Source organism: Pan paniscus, chromosome 7 (genome assembly GCF_029289425.2).
Source record: "Pan paniscus chromosome 7, NHGRI_mPanPan1-v2.0_pri, whole genome shotgun sequence".
NCBI lineage: Eukaryota > Metazoa > Chordata > Mammalia > Primates > Hominidae > Pan > Pan paniscus.
In genome coordinates this window covers 125,314,057-125,339,571 of record NC_073256.2, presented here as the reverse complement: position 1 = coordinate 125,339,571, position 25,515 = coordinate 125,314,057, and the positions used below count along the sequence as shown (strand labels likewise).

At 37.7% G+C, this 25,515-nt stretch overlaps 1 protein-coding gene across 5 annotated transcripts in view; it reads left to right on the top strand.

Moving 5' to 3' along the window:
* RSPO2 (R-spondin 2) overlaps positions 1 to 25,515 on the top strand; it is a 183,618-nt gene that overhangs the window by 105,097 nt on the left and 53,006 nt on the right. For 3 of the 5 annotated variants that reach the window (XM_003821749.4, XM_008975223.4, XM_034966484.3), the window contains exons 4-5: positions 16,466 to 16,609; positions 19,018 to 19,206. In XM_003821749.4, coding sequence (XP_003821797.1) covers positions 16,466 to 16,609; positions 19,018 to 19,206 — 333 coding nt within the window. The remainder of the gene's footprint in view (positions 1 to 16,465; positions 16,610 to 19,017; positions 19,207 to 25,515) is intronic. The other 2 variants (XM_008975224.4, XM_055116852.2) reach the window with 1 other exon arrangement.

The following is a 25,515-nucleotide window of genomic DNA, read 5'->3' as shown; positions in this document are numbered from 1 at the left end:
AAGTTCACAGGTGTGGCTGACCCGGCTGGCTCAAAGACTACACTTTAAGAATCACTGCTACCGTGTAATAATTATGTCACTAGTTATGGAATAGAAGACTTCATATTTAATGGAAGACAAGTTTCAGTACCTTCTGAGCATATGAGGATATTATGAGGAAATGTGTATTTCTCCCCAATTCTCTCATTCACACATACCTGTTTATGGGCTGTACTGATCATGAGCTGATCATGATAGAATGTGTTAGAATATGCTGGCTTTTGGGACAGCCTTTCACTATACTTGTCTCTCCCCTTCCCTAACTTTTTTCTCTGCCTCCCACACTTTCTCATACCATGTTTCTTCCTTCTCTAAGATTTTCACTACTTTACATGTTCTGGCACATGCATTTTAATTTGTAATTGTGTCTTGTATCTTAGAACTAATTTATTCTATTGTTTTTTGTTGATAAAGTTCTGATTGAACTATAGCTTCTACGTGAATAGAATCATTTTAAAGCTTTATTTTGTGCAATAGTTTAAAAGAAAGGAAGAGGAGGGGAGTGTTTGTAGACAGGAGAACAGGGATCATGGTGGACTGTGCAGCCAGACTCCCTTCTTGCTCAGTCCACAACTGGCTTCCAGGTTAGAGGTTGGACAGGTGCCTTAACTTACTCTTTAACAATGAGTGAACTACATAGTCTGAGCCCCAGTGTCCTCATGTCTAAAAACTAGCAGAGACTGAGATCATTGCTCTAACATTCTGTGGTTCTATGAATGCTTCCAGAAGTTACTGCCTTTTGACATTCCAGACCAGCCTGTCTCCTCAAACTGCAGATAGAAATGGCCATTCTAATACTCTCCTAAGAACCCTATGATATAGTTAAACATTACATTCTACTCTATAGTATTTGTAAACATTTACATTGCACATTTGCACTCTGACAAGCTCAGAGAGGTTTACAAACCTACCCAAAGGACACACAGTATGGAGAGCTGAGAATAGGATCTAGGATTCTCTCTAACTCTAATGCCCATGTTTCTTTAATTAAACCATGCAGCTTCTCTTGGAGAAAACAAAATAAAAAATGCATCATTTGGTCCAGTTCAACTGCCCATCATAAAAAAGAAATACATCATGGGATAGGGTTAGGATTTTTTCCCCTTTGGCAGAAGGTGAGACAGGTAGGTCTTCACTTTGAAGTGGTACACTTTCAGCATTCTTTTGTGCTGGTTTCTTTTCCAAATTGAAAGGGACCTTTCCTACAGCCCAGTCTGCAGAAGGCACTTCATAGGTTAACAGGCTCCTGCCAGCTGGAGAAAGCTCATTGCCCTGAAGTGGCTTTACATCACTATGCAGGAGTGGCTACCAGCTGGTTAATACCCTGGCCGTCACTTGATGGGGTGGACACCCTACTATACACTTATTAGAAGACAGCTGGATACTATTACATGCTGAATCTCTCAGTTCTTTTATGCTTTCTCCTGAAGAAATCCCATCTTTGCAAGACAGCTGGCTATATTTGGATGTACCTATGACTGGGATAAAACCGCATATCTAGAAAATCTCACATTTGTCAATTGATTTTAGTTTTGGGAGATTATATAAAAAATGTGACCTCACCAGGGCCACAGTTTAATTGAGGCCAGCCAGTCAAGGCCTTGGCATCTCATAAGTTCTCAGTACATATTAATTGAATGATTAAAATGTCCCAGGTGGCATGGGGTCCCTAAGAGTAGGAGCGAGGGCTCACTATATTAGTTGCTCTTTTGTGCCGGATTCTATGTCCTGGCTTACTACTTATAAACACTCATTTAGCACTTTGGGGGCTAAGTCCTTTCAACGAGTTATTCAGTAGATACATGGCTACCAGAGGCAAGTGAACTGAGGTGCAGAGAAGTTAAATAGCTCAATGAAAGTCAATTAGTATGTAGCGGAGTTAATACTAGAGTGTGTGTGTGGCTGATGACATCCTATGTTTGTTGTTACTGAACTGTAAGTTTCCTGGAATGCTTTTCAGTTTTGTTCCACAGATCACTATAAATTTGTGGAAGAGAAAAACTGTAAATTGAAACTATTTTTACATTTAATGAAGACATTCCTATTTATTAACTACTTTTAGCATTTAAAGTCATGTAAAGATAAATGAATCTCTTGATCACAAGATACTAAATATGAATTATCTAGGAAGGTGGTGGTACAGTGGAACAACCTGATAGGCCATTATTTATCACGGGACAGCCCTTTTCAATGTCTTTGTTATTGTTTCAGTGAGCTAGTGTGGACAGTGATAATCAGGTGGTTCTTTTATTTAATAGGAAATAATCGACAATGTACCAAATCTCTGCATTCTGTAGATTGAATTCAGATGAAGATAAGCAGTAACTTACTGCATCGGTTAAAGAAAAGAACAGTACATTTCAAATAATTCTTAAAGGAGAGTATGTCTTGTTCAATTAACAAACACTTTCACTGATTAACCTGTGTGTGTGTGTGTGTTCACAATCCTGCATGACCTTTGTCAGGTAGATGTTCCTTTAAACTAATTAAAAATTATATACATAGATCTGGAAGAGACTTAATTATATTTTCTTCTTCTTCCCCCCTCCCTGCTTTTTCCTCTCCCCTCTCTCCCTGTCTCTCTCCCTCCCACCTCTCTTCCCTCAACAAATGTGGATACTGAAGATTACAAAGGAAGTATTTCTCCAAAGTCACATAATTACTCAGTAGCAGAGTGGCCTTGACATCTAAGAATACTGATATTGCACTGGTGTCAAAGTCTTTCTCTCTTTCTCTGTCTCTTTCTTTCTTTTGGTTAAGACAAGGTCTCACTCTGTTGCCCAGACTGGAGTGCAGTGGCACAATTTCAGCTCACTGCAGCCTCGACCTCTCAGGCTCAACTCATCCTCCTATCTCTCAGCCTCCCGAGTAGCTGGCACTACAGGTGCGTGCCACCATGCCCGGCTAATTTTTCTTTTCTTTTTCTTTTTTTCTTTTTTTTTTTTTTTTTGTAGAGATGGAGTATCGTCACATAGCCCAGGCTGGTCTCGAACTCCTGGGCTCATGTGACCCTCCTGCCTCGGCCTCCCAAAGTGTTGGACTTACTGGCATAAGCCGCTGCACCTGGCCAGAATGCTCTTTTGATTGTACAGTCCTTGCTCCTTGGTATGTGCAGAGGATCAGTTCTGGGACCACCCTGGAACAGTTAGACCTGCGGAATTCAGATATGAAGTCGGCACCCCTGTAGGCAGGTTACCCATTCAGCAAATACAGTATTTTCAATGCATGTTTGTTTGAGGATGTGGAATGAGCCAATACAGAGGGCTTACAGTATTTATTGAAAAATCTTCATATGAGTTGTAAACCAAACAGTGACTGAGGCAGGTCTCAATCGATTTAGAGTTTTATTTTGCCAAGATTGAGGACACATTTAAGAAAGGAAACACAAGTTACAGTAGAATCTGCAGCTTATGCTTTTTCCAAAGAGGGTTTTGAGGACTTCAATATTTAAAGAGTAAAGAGCAAACAGGAAGAGAAGAAGATGGGGGGAAAAAAGGAAGGGATGGGCAATAGGCAAGTAGTTATATTCTTGCAAGGCTTTGAATAGTGCTCAGTGAATCTATACCTTTCAGGGGCTGGAGAAAAAGTCAAGTATGCATTTGTTTCACTCTCAGTAAATCTGCATTTTACATCAGATAAAGTCAGCATGTGAAATTACGGCTGTTTTAGAACAACGGGAGGCAGTTTTCTTTCTTTTTGTTTGCTTGTTCTGTGTGTGTGTGTGTGTGTGTGTGAGTGTGTGTGTCTGTGTGTGTATCACTCAGTTCCCAAGCTTTACTTTCCCTTTGGCATAGTGAGTTTGGAGTTCTGAGATTGTTTTTTCTTTCATAAAGCAGACCGATATAGGTCAAACCTGCATTGTGCAAGGGTCAACTGTACCTTAAACCAGGTAATACAGACAAAACTGACAAAACTGTTATGCAGTTATAAATGCAAATATTAGAAAAATCTGAATTTCCTTGGCTAGTTCCCCCCCACCTTTTTTTTTGAGATGGAGTCTCGCTGTGTTGCCGAGGCTGGAGTGCAGTGGCGTGATCTCGGCTCACTGCAAACTCTGCCTCCCGGGTTCACGCCATATTCCTGGCTCAGCCTCCTGGGTAGCTGAGACTACAGGTGCCTGCCACCATGCCCAGCTAATTTTTTGTATTTTTAGTAGAGACGAGGTTTCATCTTGTTAGCCAGGATGGTCTCGATCTCCTGACCTTGTGATCCACTCGCCTCAGCCTCCCAAAGTGCTGGGATTATAGGCGTGAGCCACTGCGCTTGGCCGCCAGCTTTTTCTTAAATAAATGGTCAGTTTAAGTGTTTCAAATACCATTAAAAATATCAAAACATTCAGTTTTATCTTCTGAAAGGATTATGGTAAATCCTATCTCTAAAAGAACACTGGATTGGAAGAAATGGTGGGCTCTGATTTGAGCTCTGACAGTAACTAGCTTTGTAAGCTTAGACAAATGATGTAACACACTCTGGAATAATAGCATCCTAGTAAGTTGGGTCTATGAAAACATCTCAGTAAAAGAGTAATATCTGATGTTGGCAGTTTCTTTTTACAGTATTGATCACCTTATGACTTTCTGTGTATTCTAAGTCTAGTTTAATGTTCAGTCTCTCCCTCCCACCCTTATTTCTGCTTGGTTTATGGTTAAGGACTGTGCATACCTTTTGTTTCTTAAAGGCAAAACATGAGACATAAAAGCTTTAACATGATATTTAGTAATTTAGTGCCTAATTTGAAAATGTAGCTCTGCATAATCTGAAGTATTTTTGTTTGTTACAGAATTATGCTATTACACTAAAATATACAAAATGGACTGGGCACAGTGGCTCACATATATAACCCAGCACTTTGGGAGGCCAAGGAGGGTGGATCACTGGAGGTCAGGAGTTCGAGACCTGCCTGGCCAATGTGATGAAACGCCATCTCTACAAAAAGGACAAAAATTAGCCAGACATGGTGGCAGGCACCTGTAATCCCAGCTACTTGGGAGGCTGAGGCATGAGAATCACTTGAACCTGGGAGGCAGAGGTTGCAGTGAGCTAAGATTGCACTACTGCACTCCATCCTGGGTGACAGAGTGAGACTCTGTCTCAAAAAAAAAAAAAAAAAGACTGTGTTTATTCTAAACTGATAGAAATTTAGCATTAAATTTGTTAATTCAGCAGATACATCTATCATCATCTGTCATGTCAGGCCCCCATGCTGGGATCTAAGAATACAGACTAGCGTAAGACAGGCTCTGTTTTCTACATTTAATAGGAGGATTATGGTGGACAGAGTGGTAAAACCATGAGGGAAGAACTATCACAGGTATCTGGGTGTTGGGAGGGCAGGGGATGTTTTCAAGAAACTTCACACATGTAACTGAGCATGACTAAGGTGAAAGGTACAGGTGGAGTTGAGGCTAAGAAGGTAGATAGACATGCCTAGCAAGAAAGATCTTGTATTTTAAAATCAAGGGTTTTTACTTGATTCTGCAAGTGAAGGTGAGCCATTGAAGCATTTTAAAATAGGGAAATGACGTGAAAAAATGTGTGTTTTTGAAAGATCACAGTCTTCTCTTGTAGCTGCAATAAAGCAATCTTAATTTTGTCATTGTGATCTGTAGCACCTGTATGGATAAACCATCAAAGTTTTCAGTAGGCCAGATCAGGGATGATATTAACAACTTCAGTAATGGTTATTCACCTGCACACTGCACTGTTTAATGTACTGGTCCACAGTTGCAATGCAGTAGCTGCCTGTTGTGAGATGTAAACCCTGTTTTAATTCTATTCCATTACCCTTTATGGAAAACTCAAAGGGCATTCTTTCTCCTAATTTGTTCTGGAAGATAGATTATATCAAACTGATACTCTAAAAGCTAGAATAAACATTTTTCTCTCTGTGAGAAAGTTGGCTATATGATTTTCGATACTCTTTACAAAACATTTTACTTTTATTTTTAGTAATGGTACTAATGGTTGGAAAATAAAAGTCCTGACTTTCCGTTTAATAGAGGTAGTTGTATTTTTCAAGCTTACATTTGTTTCTTGTGGATTTGGTAGTTCTTGTAAGTGAGCCTATTATTTCAGCATAGACCCAAGTTAGGCAACATCGTTCTATTATTATATTTCCAAAGCGGATGCCACCTTGTGCTGTTTTTATGTAAATAAAACATACACCTAATGCTTTAGTTTTTAAAATACTTTCACCTGCATCTTCTTAATCGCATCTGGAAATCCTGCGAGGCAGTTAATATCCTCATTTACAAAGCAGGTAACATGCATTCTGATAAGTCCACTGACTGGCCCAAAGGTTGCCTGCCACTGCGTGGTACAACCAAGACTGTATCTACTTTTATCATCAAACTAGATGGGCATACATGACAAAGCCACCCTCACAAACAGAGCAATTAAAAATATCAAACTACAGGACTGGACATAAATGTCAAGCTAGTTTCAGCCCAAACATATGGCTTCGTAAAATTCTTCTCTCTTCCTTCCTTTCCAACCAGCAACTTCGTTCAAAAGTCAGTGCCACAGCAAGCAAGAAATTAAAAACTTATTAAACTAGAATGGAATATTGACCCACTGACAACTGATCAGGAGTTGTCATTCTTGAGTTATCAATACAGTGTGAATAAAGTTAAAAATATTGAAATAAAAGTATTCCCATGTCAACTGAATTCCAGCATCCTCATGCTTATCTGATATTTGTCTTATGCCCACAGCCAGATGGTATATGGAAGACATCACTATGCCTCCCCAAGCTTCAGTGCTACCATTTGGTGTTTTCAAAATAAAACTCTTTATTTTTTTTTTCCTTTTTTCTATCAAGGTACCCCAGGGATTTCAGTAATTCTCTAGCCTAGGGGTCAGCAAACTATGACCCAAGGGCAAAATTTGGACTGCTATCTTTTTGTTAGGGCCCTTAAGCTAAGAATAGCTTGCAGATTTTTAAGTCATTGAGATTTTAAGACAAAAAAATGCAAGAACAATATTTTGTGACACACGAAAATGATATTAACTTTTAAATGTCAATGTTCATAAAGTTTTTTTGGAAAACATCCATGTTGAATCATTTACATATTGTCTATGGCTGCATTTTGTGTTATGACAGACATGAGTTGTTTAGACAGATACCGTATGGTCTGCAAAGCCTAAAATATTTATTATCTGGCTCATTATAGGAAAAGTTTGCTCTAGCCTATTTGGAGTATAAAGAGATTAAGAGATTCTTCTTGTTTTCCTTGGATGGGGGTTGAGTGGAGGGCAACACATATATTAGCTTACATATGCTTTTCCATTTAGTTGGGTGGAGAGATCTGCATTTTCCAACATTTGGAAACATCCAACTAAGATGCAGATCTGAAGCTGATTAAACCGCTCTACTTCCACCTTAATATAAAAGGGTGACAAGTTACCAAAAAAGGAAAAGCGCAAGAAGTAACCAAGTTGAGAGTTCTAATAATGGCAGGAATTTAAAATCTGATATGAGATACTAATTTGGTTTACAATTTTTGAAACTTTTCATTACTATCACATTCCTTTGCTATTTTATTTTGAGGTAGTTGTCCTTCTCCCACTGTTTCACACCTTCACCATGGGAAAAAAATTCTCTAAGCATTTAACGTTCTTAGCAAATGTGTTCATTTTAATTTCATTTGTTTTGAGAATGATTTCAAATATGCATCACTTGAATATATGAGAAATAAAGCCAGTATTTTCAGAGTTCCTCATTATTTGACCACATAATTTTACACAAGCCTCCACGTTTCTTCATATTTTTTCTATGTGGGTGGGCAAGATATAACATTTAAACATTCAAATATCACAGTGAAGCTACTAGCAGCATATTGCAAAAGTTTGAATTTGGAGTTTTTAAAAAGTGAACTGTTGCAACACTTCAAGTTAAATACTTTTCCGTGATACATTTTTTGACAGCATATATGTCCTCGGCAGTTAAAATAAAAGATACTATGGCATGTAAGATAGAACTCTATAGCTATCTGAAAAACAGTATGTAAATTTCTAGATAGAAATTCATTCTGCCTAATTGGAACTTGAGGATTTAAATCACAGCCTAGGTCAGGATTTTACTGTATGATATAGGTAAGTCAGGTATTTCCCCCTTTTTATCTGATGGTTAAGGGAGTAGGGCACAAAGAGAATGTGATTTCTACCATCTGTCCCCACACCCCAGGTCAAAATTGCCTTTAGATCTTGGTTTCCTAACTCCTGGTTCCTAATGTTCAAAGCAGATGATTTTCCATGTAGGTGCCCAACAAATGATTGTGATCAGTTTGTTAAGCTGTGTGACCTAAACAAGGGTAAAGCCACTAAGTGTACTCTAGACAGTGGGTAATGCCCTTTATTGGGTAATGCCCTTTGAGTAGTGCATATATATATATATATTTATTTATTAAAACTACATATATACAGTTTATTAAAATTATATCTATTTTTTCCATGTGGAGTATCCTATTTGAGCTTCCTTCCATTCACCATCTTGGGCTGCAATCCTTTTGTCCTAGTTGTTAGATTAAAATGTATTTTATTATTTATATTTAATAGTTGTATGTATTTTTAGGAGTACATGTGATATTTTGATATCTGTATACCATGTGAAATGAATAAATCAGAGTAATTAGGATATCCATCACCTCAAACATTTATTTTTTTGTGTTGGGAACATTACAATTCTTCTATTTTGAAATATATAATAAATGATTACTAACTATAGTTTTTCCTACTGTACTATTGAACACTAGAACTTATTCCTTCCATCTAACTATATGATTGTAGCCCTTCACTAACTTCTCTTCATCCCCTTCCGTTCTCAGTCTCTGGTAACCACCATTCTACTCTCTATCTCCATGAGATCTACTTTTTTAGCTCCCACAGGTGAATGAAAATATTTGATATTTGTCTTTCTGTGCCTGGCTTATTTCACTTAACATAATGTCCCCCAGTTCCATCCATGCAGTGGAAATGACAGGATTTCATTCTAGTTTTATAGCTGAATAACATTCTATTGTGTGTATATACATAAAATATTTTCTTTATCCTTTCATCCATTGGTGGGCACTCAGGTTAATTCCATATCTTGGCTATTATAAATAGTGCTGCAATAAACATGAAAGTGAAGATATCTCTTTGATATATTGATTTCCCCTCTTTTGGATATATACTCAGCAGTGGGATTGCTGGATCACATTGGTAGTAAATTTTTATACTTATAAAAGCTCACTTTTAATAACTAATTACACAGCAGGTACTGTGCTGAGATCTTTGCACTGATTAAGCCTCTGAATCCTCTCAAAAAGCCTGTAAGATAGAGACTGATAATACCTTTAAAAAAATACATGAGGACATTAAGACAAAGAGAGCTTCACTGACTTGACCACAGTCACACAATAGTAAGTGGCCCAAGATTCTAACCTCAGATCTGCTAACCACTGTACTATTTGAGTGGCCACTATATTCTCCACATAGTTCTTATTTCCTGCCCCTTGCTCTTATTCTAAGTGTCCTGTTCTGCATTTGACATAGTTGAATTTTATCCTATACCAACTATCCTAACTAATTAAGGCAATCTTGATTTAAACTCATTCTACTGGGTTATAAACAGACTTTAACCCTGTATCTTCTGTTAATTTAGTAATGCTGGTTCTCTGTGTCATCATTCAAATAGTTTAACTGTAAATATAAAACATTGAGTCCTGAAACTTCTGGATTCATCTTTTATTTAGGTTGAAATATAATGAAGTTCTAACGAGCTGCGTGTTACTTGACTGTATTACAAAAAAATGTAATTTTAGCTTTTAGGTATAATAATTTTTATCAATACATAGTCTAGTGGAATTACTGTAATGGTACATATTAGAAATGCATGATTTTGATAACATAAAGCTTAAAACTTAGGGATATTTATAACCCCATTGCAAATTTTGAGAGGAAATGTTAAATAGTACTTGAAATTATTAGATAAGCCTAAAACTAATTTTTAAAAACCTTATATTAAGTTCCATAGTCTAGTGCTTTCCATGTGAAAATTTGCTGAAAGTCTAATTTTGAATGTTTTGGGAACAAACTGTGCCTTTAATTTCTATTCATATTTTAGCACGCAGTGGGCAGAGAAATCTCTAGAGGTTTCTAGAGGTTGGCTTGATGTTCTTTGATCCTTTCATCTACTATGTGGGGACTAAATAAATGCCCTGTTTTTGTCATTGACTGCCACATTCTGAACAGAGATGCTAGTTTAAAATAAGAGCAGTTGGAGCAACAAGCAATTGGATTTTCATGGTGTGCTAAGGCAGTCTGAAGTCCACAGCCCTGATGGGCGTGAAGAAATAAGAGAACATAGATTCCCAGGGGTGTTTGAGGTTCCTTCTACTTTATTGACTTCTTCCCTTTCTCCAATAATTGATTGTAATATATATAATTACATTTTGACAGCTAGAATTAACAAAGGTTGATGTTTCTCTGCTTTTAAGGATTTACTTTTCTCATTTATCTGATTGACCATGCTGAGATATTCAATTAAGAGATGATTCTTGTCATCTTAATTTAGCTGGGAAGAGAAACAAAAGGAACTCTGTCCATTTGCCAAGTGCCCTGAAAGCACTGTTGAGACCGAAGGAAGAGAGGATAGTTGCGTGATCTTTGGCTTCTCTCAGTTTTCCATCTTCTCTTCCACTTGGTTTATCACTTTTATGGATTCATTATAACTCCTCTCCCCGGAGTGTTGAGCCTACCAATGGTTTTCCTGACCTCTACTGTCTTCTGCTTTCAGGAAGGTTAACTTTCTGAAAACGTTCACTCTCCAGCTCGCTGTGTCTTTACGTCGAGCTTACAGTAGTCATTTATTCCCTAATTGCCTCTCTGTAGAGCTTTCCCCTCAGTGGACTGAAGATCCTGAGGTGTAAGGACCTTGTTTTCTCATCTGTGCTTCTATGTACCTGTCAGGATGGTTGGCCCATAGGGACTGTTACCTGTCTCAATGAGGAAACATGGTGATGTTATGCTCATGGCCAGAATCTACAGGGACTACTCACTGCTAGTCAGACCAAACCCCTAATCTTGAACTGAGCTTCATTTTTATTAATACTAATTATTACTTAAATACTTAAAGCCACTCAAAGTATGAATAATTTATAATCCCCACCCAAAGCTTCTAAACCCAAGTAACCATCCCATAGCCTAACCTCCTTTTCCTCCAAGCCACTCCTCACTGGACCCGTCACTTGCCATATGGATTTTCTCTATTGCCTCATGATGAGGGCAGCCACCCTTGCCAGGACTCTGCTTCTTCTTGTCTCCCTAAAACTTGCTCATCTGAAGTTCCAACTTATAGCACACATCACCTGCCTTCCTTTGATAGTTACATTCTTCAGTATAATTGTTTTCAGGTGTTTAACTGTTGGTTCTTCCATATGATTTGCAGTTCTTTACAACAAGTATGGCTTTTTAATATTAGAAATACTTACAGTGCATGTGCAATCAATCTCTCACTAAGCATGCAAATATTACAGAAATTGAATTTTTGAATGGCATTCATGTTCATTTACTTAGCAAGCATTAAAACTCCACCATGTTTCCAATACTGTGTCAGGAATGGGGAATTCACAGATTGGAAAAAAAAAAAACTTGAATGGCAGGACAGAAATGGGTCCCTTTTCTGTCTCTAATGTACCTAAGACATCCCTCTAATATCTCCTGTTACATTGTGATGCTCTGTTAGTGCCACGTGGACCCCTCTGGCTTAGCACCTCCAGGATAGGGAATGGGTTTAGGTTCTTAGGGTCTGGCATATACTAGGTTCCTGGAGAATGTTGAGAATGAACTGTTGAGCTGGACTACAGTGTGATTTGAAAAATGTTATATTAGAGCCCGTACGGGGTACTGTAAGAGGATAGGAGAGAGGGTACTCAGCCTATTTTTCTGTTTCTTGGCCAAGGGTAAGCCCTTCTTGCCAAATGACAGCCCCATCAGACTGTATTTGGATGCAGTTTCACTTGGACAGTAATTTTACCTAAACCAATATTGGCAGTCCTCATTCGGTGGGTTACATTTTTGAGGAGGCACTGTAATTTAGAAGCATGTAAGTTGGCTGAACTAGGGTCTTTTATTTGAACGAGGACTTAAAACCCGTATTTTTATAGAAAAGTCCTATGTTTAGTAAATTTTAATATACCTATTATGTAGCATACAGTTTTCTAAGGTTTAACAATCTATTGTATGATCCTACTGGTGTTCTAATGGTGACTAACTCATTTATAAGATTTACATAGAGGTTTTCTAAAGTGTATGGAAGAAACTGTTAACACAGTGGCTATTTCTGGGGAGTAGGCCTAATGTGCCATTCAGGTGAGAAAAAGGATTTCTATTTTTTCCTGTAAAACTTCTGTACTGCTTTGAGTTTTTACTTATAATGAGAATGTTTTACTTTCATATAAAAATGAGTTAATAGAGTTGATATGAATCCCAATGAAGGGTAAAATGCTTAAATAGTTTCTGGAAAATGGCTACAAGCTGGGGGAGAAAATATAGGACTATGAGACTGCACAGGAGTTCCCCCCACCCCCCGCAAAGCAGAAGAGTTACCTCCTGGAGAAATGGCTGAACAGAGCAGGGGGTTGTAGTTGGATCTGGAGCTGCTGAGGAAAGGTCATCAAGGGCTGTGAAGCACATCAAGTAGGAGACCTCCTGGATTAGGTGGCTTGTGGTGCTGCTTGCTTTCAAAAATATTGGGTTTGGCCAGGCATGGTGGCTCACACACTTTGGGAGGCCGAGGCGGGTGGATCACCTGAGGTCGGGACTTTGAGACCAGCCTGACCAACATGGTGAAACCCCGTCTCTACTAAAAATACAAAATTAGCTGGGCATGGTGGTGCATGATGCCTGTAATCCCAGCTACTGGGACGCTGAGGCAGGAGAATCACTTGAACCCGGGAGGCAGAGGTCGCAGTGAGCCAAGATTGTGCCATTGCACTCCTGGGCAACAAGAGCGAAATTCTGTCGAATGAATGAATGAATGAATGAATGAACAAAAAATATTGGGTTTGTAGGTGTTTGTGAGCAGATGAGCTCTGTCAGTGCAGGCTGCTGAATGCATGGGCCACCTGCACTGGTTTTATGCAGTGGCAAAGAGCAAATGAGGCCAGGATGGCCAGCATAGCTTCAGGTGCTAGGAATTGGCACTGATCAAAGCTTTTAAAACAATGCTTTATTACACAGACAATATTTTATTTAGTTTTTTCCCCTTACAATTTGAGTGAAGGAAAAGCAACACTATTGAACATGTGAAAACAAAGGATACGGAGATGGCTAAATGAAGGTGTATGTTGAAGGTTATAGCAGGTTCAACATTATTAAATCAGGTGTATAATTCATGCACTCAAATATGAAAAAGTTTTAGATTGGATAGATGCCTTTATTCTTGCCTGTTAACATCAAAAGAGCTTAATTTTACAATGTTAATGAAGTGGCACTTTTTTGAGTAAACTTAAGTAGGTCACAAATACATATTGTAATAACCTTTTCTATGATACTTTAATTACATAAATGTAATTATAAAGGATATGATTCAGAAAAATAACATATTTCAAAATTCTACTCTCCCCTCCCCAAATTAACTTCCGTAAGCTACTTCATACCCATGAACACACGCACACATACGTAGTTTTATTATGTCATACTATATATATCTTGCAACCTGCCTTTTTTTTTTTTTTTTTGAGACAAGTCTCACTTCATTGCCTAAGCTAGAGTGCAGTGGCGCAAACACAGCTCACTGCAGCCTTGACTTTCTGGGCTCAAGTGATCCTCCTGCTTCAGCCCCCAGGTAGCTGGGACCAACAGGCACATACCACCATGCCCAGCTAATTTCTTAGAGATGGGGTTTTACCATGTTGCCTAGGCTGAACTTGAACTCCTGAGCTCAAGTGATGCATTGCCTTGGCCTCCCAAAGTGTTGGAATTACAGATGTGAGCTACCATGCCCAGCCAACTTGTCTTTTTTTTTTTTTTTTTTAAATTAACAATGGGTTTTTCAGGTCATTACTTATACTTCACCTTGTACTTTTAAATGGTTATAGTTTTCTACAATTTGAACATATCATATTTATATTCTACTTGAATTTGAGAACAAATAATTAAGCTTTCATCCAACATGATTTATACCTGAAGAAGTCCTCAGGGACTTTACAGAGCATGATAGGTATTTCGGCAATTCCATATTCTATGAACTGGTATTGGGAGCATGGAATGAAATGAGGAAAGGGAGCTACAAGTAACAATAAAGATCAGCAAAGGGCCTGGTAAAATTAATTCCAAATGCTTATTGCTATAACTTTTTGGCCAAAAAGCTTATTGGTGTGGCTTTATTTTAAAGAGAAGTCAGACCTCATAGATGATAGCTGATTTATGAAGTGTAAAGTCCTCTTTTTCTTTTTAAGTAGAAGAGCTTTTTTTTTTTTTTTTTCTCTTCACCCTTTAGTTCTGTTTTATCCTTTGGAATGCTCATTACTATTTCTTGGAAAATAACTACGGCAGGAAGGGCTGCTTGTTTTTTAAAAAAATATAGCAAGAAAACTAACAATTTGTGGACATAATGGTCATGTAGTTTGACCATGATTAAGAGGTTATTGACCAGCTATGGACCATGGTTTTATTAAAATATAGGTTACAGCATGTAAGACTACAAATGAACCTTTTATGGGGTGATAAACTGTTCTGTGCTCACCATTTCCCTCCCCACCAAAGGAGCAGTAGTGTAGATTTGTATGTGGACTTTGACCCACACATATTTGGTGTTCTGTTTATAAATTTGGTAACATTTTAGAAGTTGCATTAGCTGCTTCATAGTGGTCATTTAATACAAAGAAGCCTGTTTAGACTCAAAATTGAAAGGCAAAGAGTTGGCATTTTTAATAGGTCTAGACACAGTTATTTCTTATGTGATCTATTTTAATGAAATTTATTTTTAGCCTTTAAATGTAGCCTTTAAATCAGTGATTTAACATTTTGGCTACATTTTTTTTTTTACCCCTTTATCGCTTTGCTTATAGGAACTATATGTCTTAAAGCTTTTCTGAATCCTTAAAGCATGAAGTATAGTTCTGGAGCCTTGTAAAATGAATACATGTGATGTCACAGAGTTTTCATAGCACTTTACGTGCTGTCAATTGCGTCGGTTAAAACTGTTACAAGTAATAATGTACCACAATCTGTTGAAAACTTGACCTTGGAATTTACCGGTCCTGCAAACTTCTCTCCTTTACTTTCCTTGAAGAGTAGTTAAGAGTGTATTTATTTTCACCTGTGCATGCCAAGGATTTCTGGCCCAGATGTTCTGGCCTACCAGGGAATGTGATCTAGAATACAAGCTTATAAATTATTGCTTCTTTTTATACCTTATTGTAATGTATGTGGTTTAGTGGAAAAATACATGTTTCTAATTCACTGTGGCTTCTATCTGCAGACTACCTATTATGAGCCTATCAATTTACATATATTATTACAAAACCTTACAATAGTTTTGTAAGGTCAGTGATGCCCCTGTTTAATACAGGAGGCAATAGAGGCTCAGAGAGGCATACAGTTGTCTAAAGTTACAGAGCTGGTAAGGGCAGAGCTTGGTATTCACACCCAGATGTAACAGACCTGAAAGCACATCTGTTTCACAAACTCCTAGTGGACTGCAGTGAGCGAGTTAGAGAGAGAAAGAGAATGGATTTAAAAGGCAGATGGTTTTGGTGGCTTTCAGAACCAATTCAGCTGTTACTCTGTTAGTCCCAGGTTTCTTATTTGCAAAATGGAGTTTCTACTGCCCAGCTGTAGGATTATTGTGAAGATTCAGTGGAAATATATGTAAAGCCTTTGATACATTGTAGGTTTTCAACAAAATGACCTAAACTTCCACCCCCACGCCCCACCCAGGTCACCCTCTGATGAATGTAGGTGCTAGCATTGACCAGTGCCCTGTAAAATAGACCATGCATTTTAAAACATTTTAAAAATTAAAATTCTTAACTCATTTACTATACACAAACACTTATTACAGTGTTCCCATTGTAGGCCTTTTGAGGGCAGGACAGATTTCAATACTGGCAGCAAGTAATTTGTAGAGGGATTGTTTTCTTTGTCTTTTGAATTTTTTGTTTTAATCCCATCTGGAGATTACCAGCATGTCCAAAAGTTCTCATGGTGCCTGGGACCCGGGGCTGGCATTCTCTCTTGGATTCTTGATGTAGTAAGCTGTTGAAAGAGACAGGGATGACTTAGAATGAGATGGCGCTAGGAAACAAATGAGTTAAACAATATTTCTCTGATGATGAGAATTTCAAATGGGCTAACTTGTGAGTTTACAAAAATTTTATTTGTAAAACAAGTAAATTTCTTTGACTGAAATTTTCTTTTTTCTCTTTAAAATTGTTTTTAGGATGCAGAATAGAAAACTGTGATTCTTGCTTTAGCAAAGACTTTTGTACCAAGTGCAAAGTAGGCTTTTATTTGCATAGAGGCCGTTGCTTTGATGAATGTCCAGATGGTTTTGCACCATTAGAAGAAACCATGGAATGTGTGGGTGAGTAGTTTTTAATGTAACTCTCAATCTGCAACTTTTATTTTAACACTTGTTTCTTAAAAATATGCATGCTGGATATATTTAAACTAAGAAACAAATTGGTTCTCTTGTTCAGTAGAACTGAAAATTAAGTTCTTTGCTGACTTTAAGCATCATGACAATTGGATAGTCTCATATCTTGCTGTAAAATTTGCTAGTTGTGCATTTGCTAGGTTAATCTACTTAAGTGCTAACAAGGTTTTTTTTTAATCATCCGTGTGTAATACATCAATTTCTTAATAGATTATTAGTAACTGTTAGAGAAAAACATTTTGTTCAGAAGAGAAGTTTTAAGCACTACCACATCAGCTAGCTACTCTATTGCTCCTGCTATGTGTGGATATTACAGAACTGCTTGCTTAGCTGTTTGTTTAAAAAAAAAAAACTTGAAAAGAAATTCTTTGTGCCATATTTTGTTGATTATATGTTACAAATGCATTAAAACAATTACTAAATTTATATACCTGGAATGCATAATTTGATATATATACTATTTGTGAAAATAGTAACACATTTTATAAATTTTATATCTTCTGAGTGTTGGTAAAATACCTTGGCATTCTTATACCACCGTTTGAAAGGTAAAGATCTGTCAGTGGCTACATTATGATGAATCTCTTAATCTAATCATGGATGTATTGTCATGCCCCCTCCCCAGAATTTCATTTGATGTTATATATCTGATATGATATACAACACAGCTATGTATTAGACTTTACTTCCCTTAAAATGGAGACTTAGAAGAAAAGTTGACATTTTTCTATGAAAATATTGCTGAAGTAGTCTGTAATTGTGTATTTGAGAGCTTGCGAAGAAGACATTTAAACAAGTGGTTTTTGAAGAAATATGTGCATTTATGTTTCTACTTATGTGTGAGTTAATACATTTTATAGGCACCACTATTAAAATAAGAAAGTCACTAGAAGAACATATTCAGAATGTTGAATTTGCTTTTGAGAGGCAGGACACACACATTACACATGTTTAGTGGAAACGCTGAAATCCTTAACTATAAGCATATTATAAATAGAGTCTTATGCATTCCCTGAATAAAAAATCTTAAATGTCTTTGAAAAGTCTAAGAAGCAGCTGTGATACCCACTGATGTCTAGAAGATGGAAATATTAATTGTATGCAGACTCTGGACCTGAGCCCTCATCCACTAGCATGAAGAGGAGTTTTAACGGTGAAGTTGATGAGGAGTTTTAGCTTTGTATACCCTTATCCTTTTGTTTCCTCCTCTCCCTCCCCTGGGAGTTGGGGGGTAGCCTATTTTCCACTATGTGGACTTAACATAGGACATGCTAAAGTTTTTACGTATGTAGTAAAAACATACATTTTCAAATGACTGATCACATTTGTTTACTTTTCAAACTGTAGTAATGTACAACGCCAATGTGGAGAATAAGAACTGTGGTCTCCAGAAACCTGTTGAAAGAACAGAAAAAATCAGAAAATGCAAAGCAAGCTCCACATCTTTTTCACCAAGTGCTTCCCAACTAAAACACATTTGTGGGTTTGGTGGAGGCAAATTTAGAACTAGCCTGTAAAATTTTGTCTTCTGTTATGACAGGAAATAGTGTCTTCTACTTTAGGTTTTAGCTGTTGACTCTCTTAAAAATTACACATTTTAGTGTCATTAGAACTATTCATAATAGCAAAGACACGGGATCAATCTAAATGTTCATCTCTGATAGACTGCATAAAGAAAATGTGGTACATATATACCATCAAATCCTATGCAGCCATAAAAAAGAACGAGATCAAGTCCTCTGCAGGGACATGGATGGAACTGGAAGCCATTATGCTCAGCAAACTAGTGCAGGAACAGAAAACCAAACACCGCACATTCTCACTTATAAGTGGGAGCTGAATGATGGGAACACAGGGGCACATGGCGGGAAACAACACACACTAGGTCCTGTCAGAATGGGGGCAATGCAGGGAGGGAGAGCATCAGGAAGAATAGATAATGGATGCTGGGCTTAATACCTGGGTGATGGGTTGATCTGTGCAGCAAACCACCATGGCACATGTTTACCTATGGAACAAACCTGCACATCCTGCACATGTATTCCTGAACTTAAAAGTTGAAGGAAAAAACAGAACTGACCAATAGCATCCTTCAAAAACTGAACTAAGACAAATGGAAAGTAACAGCTTTTTTTTGATAGAAGTATCTTATGGTTCAAAAAATTAAAGTTCCCAAAAGGTGAGTATAGGTCTTCAAGGCTGTACCACTTAATTTTTGGTGTCTGAAGGTGGGGTTAGTGAAGGAACACTGCTCTGTAAATTTGATGACAGTGAAGCAAATGGATACTAACTTATGTGCTTGTGTTTTTTTTTCTTTTTCTAAAAATCTTTACTAGAAGGATGTGAAGTTGGTCATTGGAGCGAATGGGGAACTTGTAGCAGAAATAATCGCACATGTGGATTTAAATGGGGTCTGGAAACCAGAACACGGCAAATTGTTAAAAAGCCAGTGAAAGACACAATACCGTGTCCAACCATTGCTGAATCCAGGAGATGCAAGATGACAATGAGGCATTGTCCAGGAGGTAGGTGTGGATATAATCACTACTGTGTGCTGTGTGCTTCCTGAATTCTCCCGCTTCCTAACCACCTTCCCTTCCAAAAATAAGTATTTATCTTTGAAGGAAACCCAATAATATTGGTGAGGGGATAAAGTTTTGTTGTACTTATTTAAAAACAAATGCTTCAGTTGTGAAAAATATGAAGTGCATATTTTATTACTTTCATAATACCTTAAACATAACTTAGGAGAGTACCTTAGTAATGAGCTTTCTAAAATGAGATTTCTAAATGTGTTTTGGTGGCTTTTTTGGCAAATGTACCATAAAAGCGGGTTCTTACGAAATCAGGCCTTCGCAGATGTTGCTCTGAGGGAAGCGGCCAACTTTCAGTTGAGAAGAGTTTAGATTAGAAAGGTTTATGGAGTCTGTAAAATCATCTGCATCGTTACTAGTTGAAGATGACAACTTAAAATAAACTTGCCCAAACACTGGGAGGAATAAACATTGTCTTAATGTTACCACAATTAGCCGTTTCTCTTTGTTTTGATAATAATTTGTAGAAAACAGCTACTGGTATGTGTGTGTTTATTCAAATCTTTGTAGTAATTGTGCTGATTTGCAGTAATTATTCTGTAATAACAGGATTAGGCCCATTTAGAAATTGGAAGAGCACATAGCTGAGGTGGCTGGCCGATGCAGAATCAGTAAGTTGAAATGTGGGTCTGAGCCCTGTCACTGTGCTGTCCCTAAAGCAGTAATCACTGGGTTACATTTATTTTATCACTAGCGGATGCTACGATGTCATTCGCTCAAAATAGAAGAGCAAAAAAGAAAGTTGTGTTTGGAAAACTGCTCTGTAAAAGAATCATAACTTTTGTTTGCCTTCATTGTTTCTGTGGGTGCATAGCTTTTCAGCTTTATGACCATAGCCCAGAAAGAGAATATATAACTGCTTAAAACAGGTTTATATCCATGTTATGCTGCCTCATAGAGAATGTCTATGATCCATGGAGAAAGACAATACTTTTAAGACTCGAAGACTCCAGTCGGCCTTTGAGAACTAGTAGATCCAGATTCAGAAGCTACTATTAGGAAAGCAGCTTTTCCTCTTGAATTAGTTTTGCTTTTCCTTACTGAATCTTTGAAACAAAGTTTTTTTAGGTCTGCTTTTCACTAACAAGGATGATTTTGTTCACTTAAACTAGGTATTTTTCAGTCAAAATATAAGAAAATGTTTTCTTACAAAACTAATAAGCCACTTCTTGGATAGCTGAGAGCATTTAACCTGCAACCTTCTCCCTAAAAACAAACTTGATGTATTCAGGTATTGGAAATAAAGACTTTCTTTGTTGTATATTGTTTACATAACTAGCCCCTCCCCCATTCCTCTTCCAGCAATGTGGTCCCCCAATTGTGGTTTACATTAATAGCAAAAATTAAACTGAAAATGCTCCTATAACAAACATGCTCATGTGTAACAAGAGGCAACACATTTCCCTCCCCTCCAAAACTCTTTATTTTGACCTAGCCACAGTCTGGCTTGAGAATTTTCTAGATTACAGCTAGATTGTTAACCATAATATTTATTGCATTTGTATTTTTATGTTATCAACAACAACATACTGTCTTAGTTGAATACAACTTGATACTGTCAGCAATTTAAGTTACGCCAAAACAAATGCTTATGTATCATCTGCTAATATTCTCTTTTTGACAAGCCAGTAACAGACTGATTTAATTCTTACTGAAGTTTTACCAAGTTTTACTTATTAGGAAAGACTAGCTATAGCTCTAATTCTTGTGTCTACATTTTCAGTTTAATAAAATCAATTTTATATAACCTTTAAATAGGTTTTCAAAGTTATATCATTTTTTACTATTTTATTGAAAGGAAACTAAATATAATTGTTGAGAGAAATGGCAAATTATTCTGTAATAAGGTTACTTATATTTAAAAATGTAGGAAATGAAAACTACAAAATTAGCTTTGTAACTTGAGCACCGATTGATAAAAATTGGCGTAACTTCCAGGGGAGTATCCTACCTTGCCTCAGGTGAGAGAGAGAAAAGTTCCTTTCTTCAATAGGTCATGGCGACTAGTGGAAGAATGGAGAAGAAAGCCACTTTATCCCTTTTTACATCTTGATTTGATTTCAGTGATCTGCTTTGACAAACCATGCAAAAATGTAAGTCGTAATCAGGTTGGGAATACAGGCATTTTTAAGATCTTTGCAACATATGTATGGATTTTTCTCCTGTTGAAGCCAATCTTAACCTGATTGCACACAAACGCAGCCTTAAGCTCCTTCACACTAAAGCAGCAGCACATTAAAATCAGCTGCTTCTGATTACTGAAAGGCATAAGTTAGAGGTCAGTGTAATGCTATAGTCATCACTATGCATATAAGATATTACATTGAAAACTATTAAATATGAAAACATAAATGGCTTTAAGAGTTTTTTTTTTAAAAAACAGTGTAATGCTTAGCCTAGTTTTTCCTTAACTGTTATATGCTTATTTGCTTTCTTTTTAAAAAAAAAAATCAAATAATATCTGGAAATATCTTTAGTAGATCAATTTACACTTGAAATACTCAGTCTTCATTCCCAAACTTTTCCTTTAGATCAGTTGTCTTGTTTTTTCATTTTTGATAGCATAACCTGTAAGGTTTCTTGGGCTTTTCCAACAATCATTCTTCAGGGTCCTGGTCTGGAGTTATCTGGGTCCCTACATCGTGTCAACTTGTTAATTCAGTGAGCCCTGACAAGTCACTTAACCTCTCTTGGCCTCCATTTCCTCATGTGTAAAATTGAGGATTTAGGGGGGGATAGGTGATCTCTGAGGTCCTGTTCTGTTCTAAAATCTGATGATTCTAGGATTAATTGCCAAAAGTTGCAGGCAAGTTCTGTGGCTGTCATATGAAGGTGAGGAAGAGACTTGGAAGGCCAGGAGCGTAGTTTCACAATGAAGGATCTGAACACTTTCCCAGTAGCTGCCCCCTGCATTTGCCAAGCCTTCCACATCCAGCAGCTTTCAGCTTCCTACTTCAGGGAGGACTCTGCTTGGTCCTTCAAAGACTAACCAAGATTCTTTTTAAATCTGTACATGACCTGTGACTTAGCTACCAATATAGCAGACTGATTTATGGCGAATGACAGAAGAGAAAAGGGTGCATAAAAGACCGTGGAAAAAAGAGAGGCCAGGCGCAATGGCTCACGCCTGTAATCCCAGCATTTTGGGAGGCCAAGACAGGCAGATCAAGAGGTCAAGAGATCGAGACTATCCTGGCCAACATGGTGAAACCCCGCCTCTACTAAAAATACAAAAATTAGCTGGGCATGGTGGTGGGTGCCTGTAGTCCCAGGTACTCAGGAGGCTGAGGCAGGAGAGTGGCTTGAACCCAGGAGGTGGAAGTTGCATTGAGCCAAGATCGTGCCACTGCACTCCAGCCTGGTGACAGAGCAAGACTCCGTCTCAAAATAAATAAATAAATAAATAAATAAATAAATAAAAGATGGACAATGAAAGGAAAAAATATTGAACACTGAGTATAGGAAACAAGTGAAAAAAAGAGTGAATGACTTGAAAATAAAAGCTGTACCCATTGCAGATATAACTGTCTCCACTCCCTTTGCCCTCTCCCTGAGTATACTAATTAAGAAAATCATGTTGGGACCAATTTATGAATATATAACCTGAAGCTTTAAGTGGAAAGAATTTCAAGTCTGGGCCATGTTGTACATTAGGGAATATCTTAATACAAAAGTATAAACATGCTTTTTGTCATATATTTAAATGACACATGGAAGAACAAATTTGTGATTGCTAAGGTATTATGTTGGAGGATGTTCATGTACAAGACAAAATGTCATCTGTAGGTGGCTGTGGTCTTCTATTCTTTCACAGGAGGATTGACCAACATCATGATCTCAATCTGAAATATTCTGTCCTATCTGTGTGGGACTCCCTGCTTTCTTTGTCAAGCCCCATCATAACTCATTTTGTTAATTTATTTCATCAGATACTTGTTGAGCACTGCTATGTGCCAATCATAAGTCTAGGCATGGGATTGCTCAAAGAGTCCTTAGAGAGCTTTTTCTAGCAGGAATAGCTACAATAAAGAAGTGGGTGATGGTACATAATCTCATGTGAAGACAAGGGCTGTGGAGACAAGTAGGACAGGGAGCTAGTGAATGGGTCAGGGTATACTATGTTATGTAGAGTGATCAGGAAAATTGAGGAAGTTACATTTGATCAGAGATCTAAATGAGGGATATACTTTGAAGCTTTAAGGGAAATTTTTTTTGGAGCATCCTTGATTCTCCTGCCGTATTTTAGGGAAGAGGAAAGAACTGAGCTCCATGGAGGCTCTGACTGGTCCAAAGTGATACCTAACAAGTTACTAGTGGTAGAACCGAGAGTAGGACCATCATCCTGCTGCTTAGGAAACCTGTTTTCCTGTGCTTTTTCCTTGGTCTTTATGATAAAGACCAAAGATAAAGCCATGGCTGTCCAACATTAAACTTCCCAACTTTTAACCATTTCTCCCTCTATGCAGAAATATCATTTTACTTTTGCTCTACAAATGCTTTTAAACAACCCTGCCATCGCCATCCCTTCCAATTTGGAATCACTGGTGAAACATATCCCAATGGTCATTGCATAAGGGCCAAAGTGTTGAGCCACTGGCCTTGTTTTGATTCAGCTTTCCCTGTGAAGGCCCTACTCTCCTTTAGAGTCATTGGTCCTTGGTTGGTAGTGGGGGGAAATGTGGCTTCAAGATTGTAGTTGCCATCCCTAATCTTTCAAAGCCAGCCCTCTAGAGGAGACTGACTTGTGTGGAGCCACATCCAACATTCATCTTTGACCATTGCTCCTTGGCCTACACAGAAGCCCTGGGCAACCTGATCCCCATCTCCACATCAGAAGGCTCTGTGCCCGGCATGTTTTTTTCCTTCTGACACATTTCAACTATCGGACTCTTAAAGTAATTAAGGTGATGCTTTGTCATATGCTGGGATAGCTTTCTGCCTCTTTTGCTCACAGCTGCCTCAACTCATGATAGTGCAGTTTTTAGTAACCACACAGCAGTTCTTTAAACTCCAGTCACATTTTCTTAGTACTGTTCTAAATTTAAGTATGAAATCTGCTACTGTATACTATTTTAATTTTAGGGTATTCTTTCTTTCTTCAAAAGTGGTTCTTGGTAGGAAACAAAACAAAGTATTACCTACTTAGAACCTTGATCTCTGCAAAAATCTACTTTTAAAAAGGTAGTAGTAGTAAGACTTCTCCAAACCTATGTTTTTTCGTGTGTGTATAAACTGACAGCAACATGTGGACTACGTATTAGGTAATATAACTAAAGATGGTTGTAGATTGTGATAGATTAACCCCAGAGCAGGAAATAAGCATATTTTTCAATGGGACAGGGTCAAGAAAATATGCGATGGACATATGTTCTTTATTTCTCTACATTTTGTTTACATTTGAGTCACAATTTATATGGTCTGCTTTATACATGTCACCCTAAAGAGTAGTTTGGAAGAGAGGAGATAAGAGAACCTCTTTTCTTTTAGAGTTTGTCAAGAATGTCGATATTAAAATTTTTATGTGAAGAAGAGAGCATCTAAAAGGAAATTCTTATTGTCTTTCTGTTTGCTATGCTAAAAGTGTTATAATGTCTGTCTGAGAAATCAATGATTTGTGTTAGTCATTTTAAATTAAGCAAGTTATACTATTTTCCAGGTACTCTGGCTGCATGGAAGCTAATCATAATATGTGTGTGTGTGTTTTAAGTGATTATAAACTGGCAGGGTAACCCATAAGTAGCCACTTTGAAAATGTTAGTGTATAATTATTAAGTTGGTGTTAAACAAAGATCCACTTGCCTCCAAACATTCCTTTAAGGAGCTAAAGTGTCTGAAATTCCTGCGTCAGGGGTCTGAACAGAATCTTAAGAGGAATCCCCTTCCTCTCCCCAGCCCACCCTCACTTTTTAAAATATTTTTACTTGTTTCCTGAAAGTAGGCAGAGGATAACCACTGGCACCTGGTGATGGTGGTGGTAGTTTTTCTTTTCAAGGAACGATTTCTTCCAGATTGACTAATTTTCACATATTGGAGGGTAAGGGTCTGAGGAAATGAGGGGGGCAGAAAAGGGGTCTCCAAATTAGATTCAGTCTTGGGCATAGACATGGACATAGACATAAATATAAAGGGGTGCAAAACACTCAGAACATGGAGGATGAGGGGGTGGACATGAGACAACTTCTTTTCTCGGTTTCATTTTGAGACAATCCGAGTGCCAGCCTTGCTTGCCTTGGGGGCCGG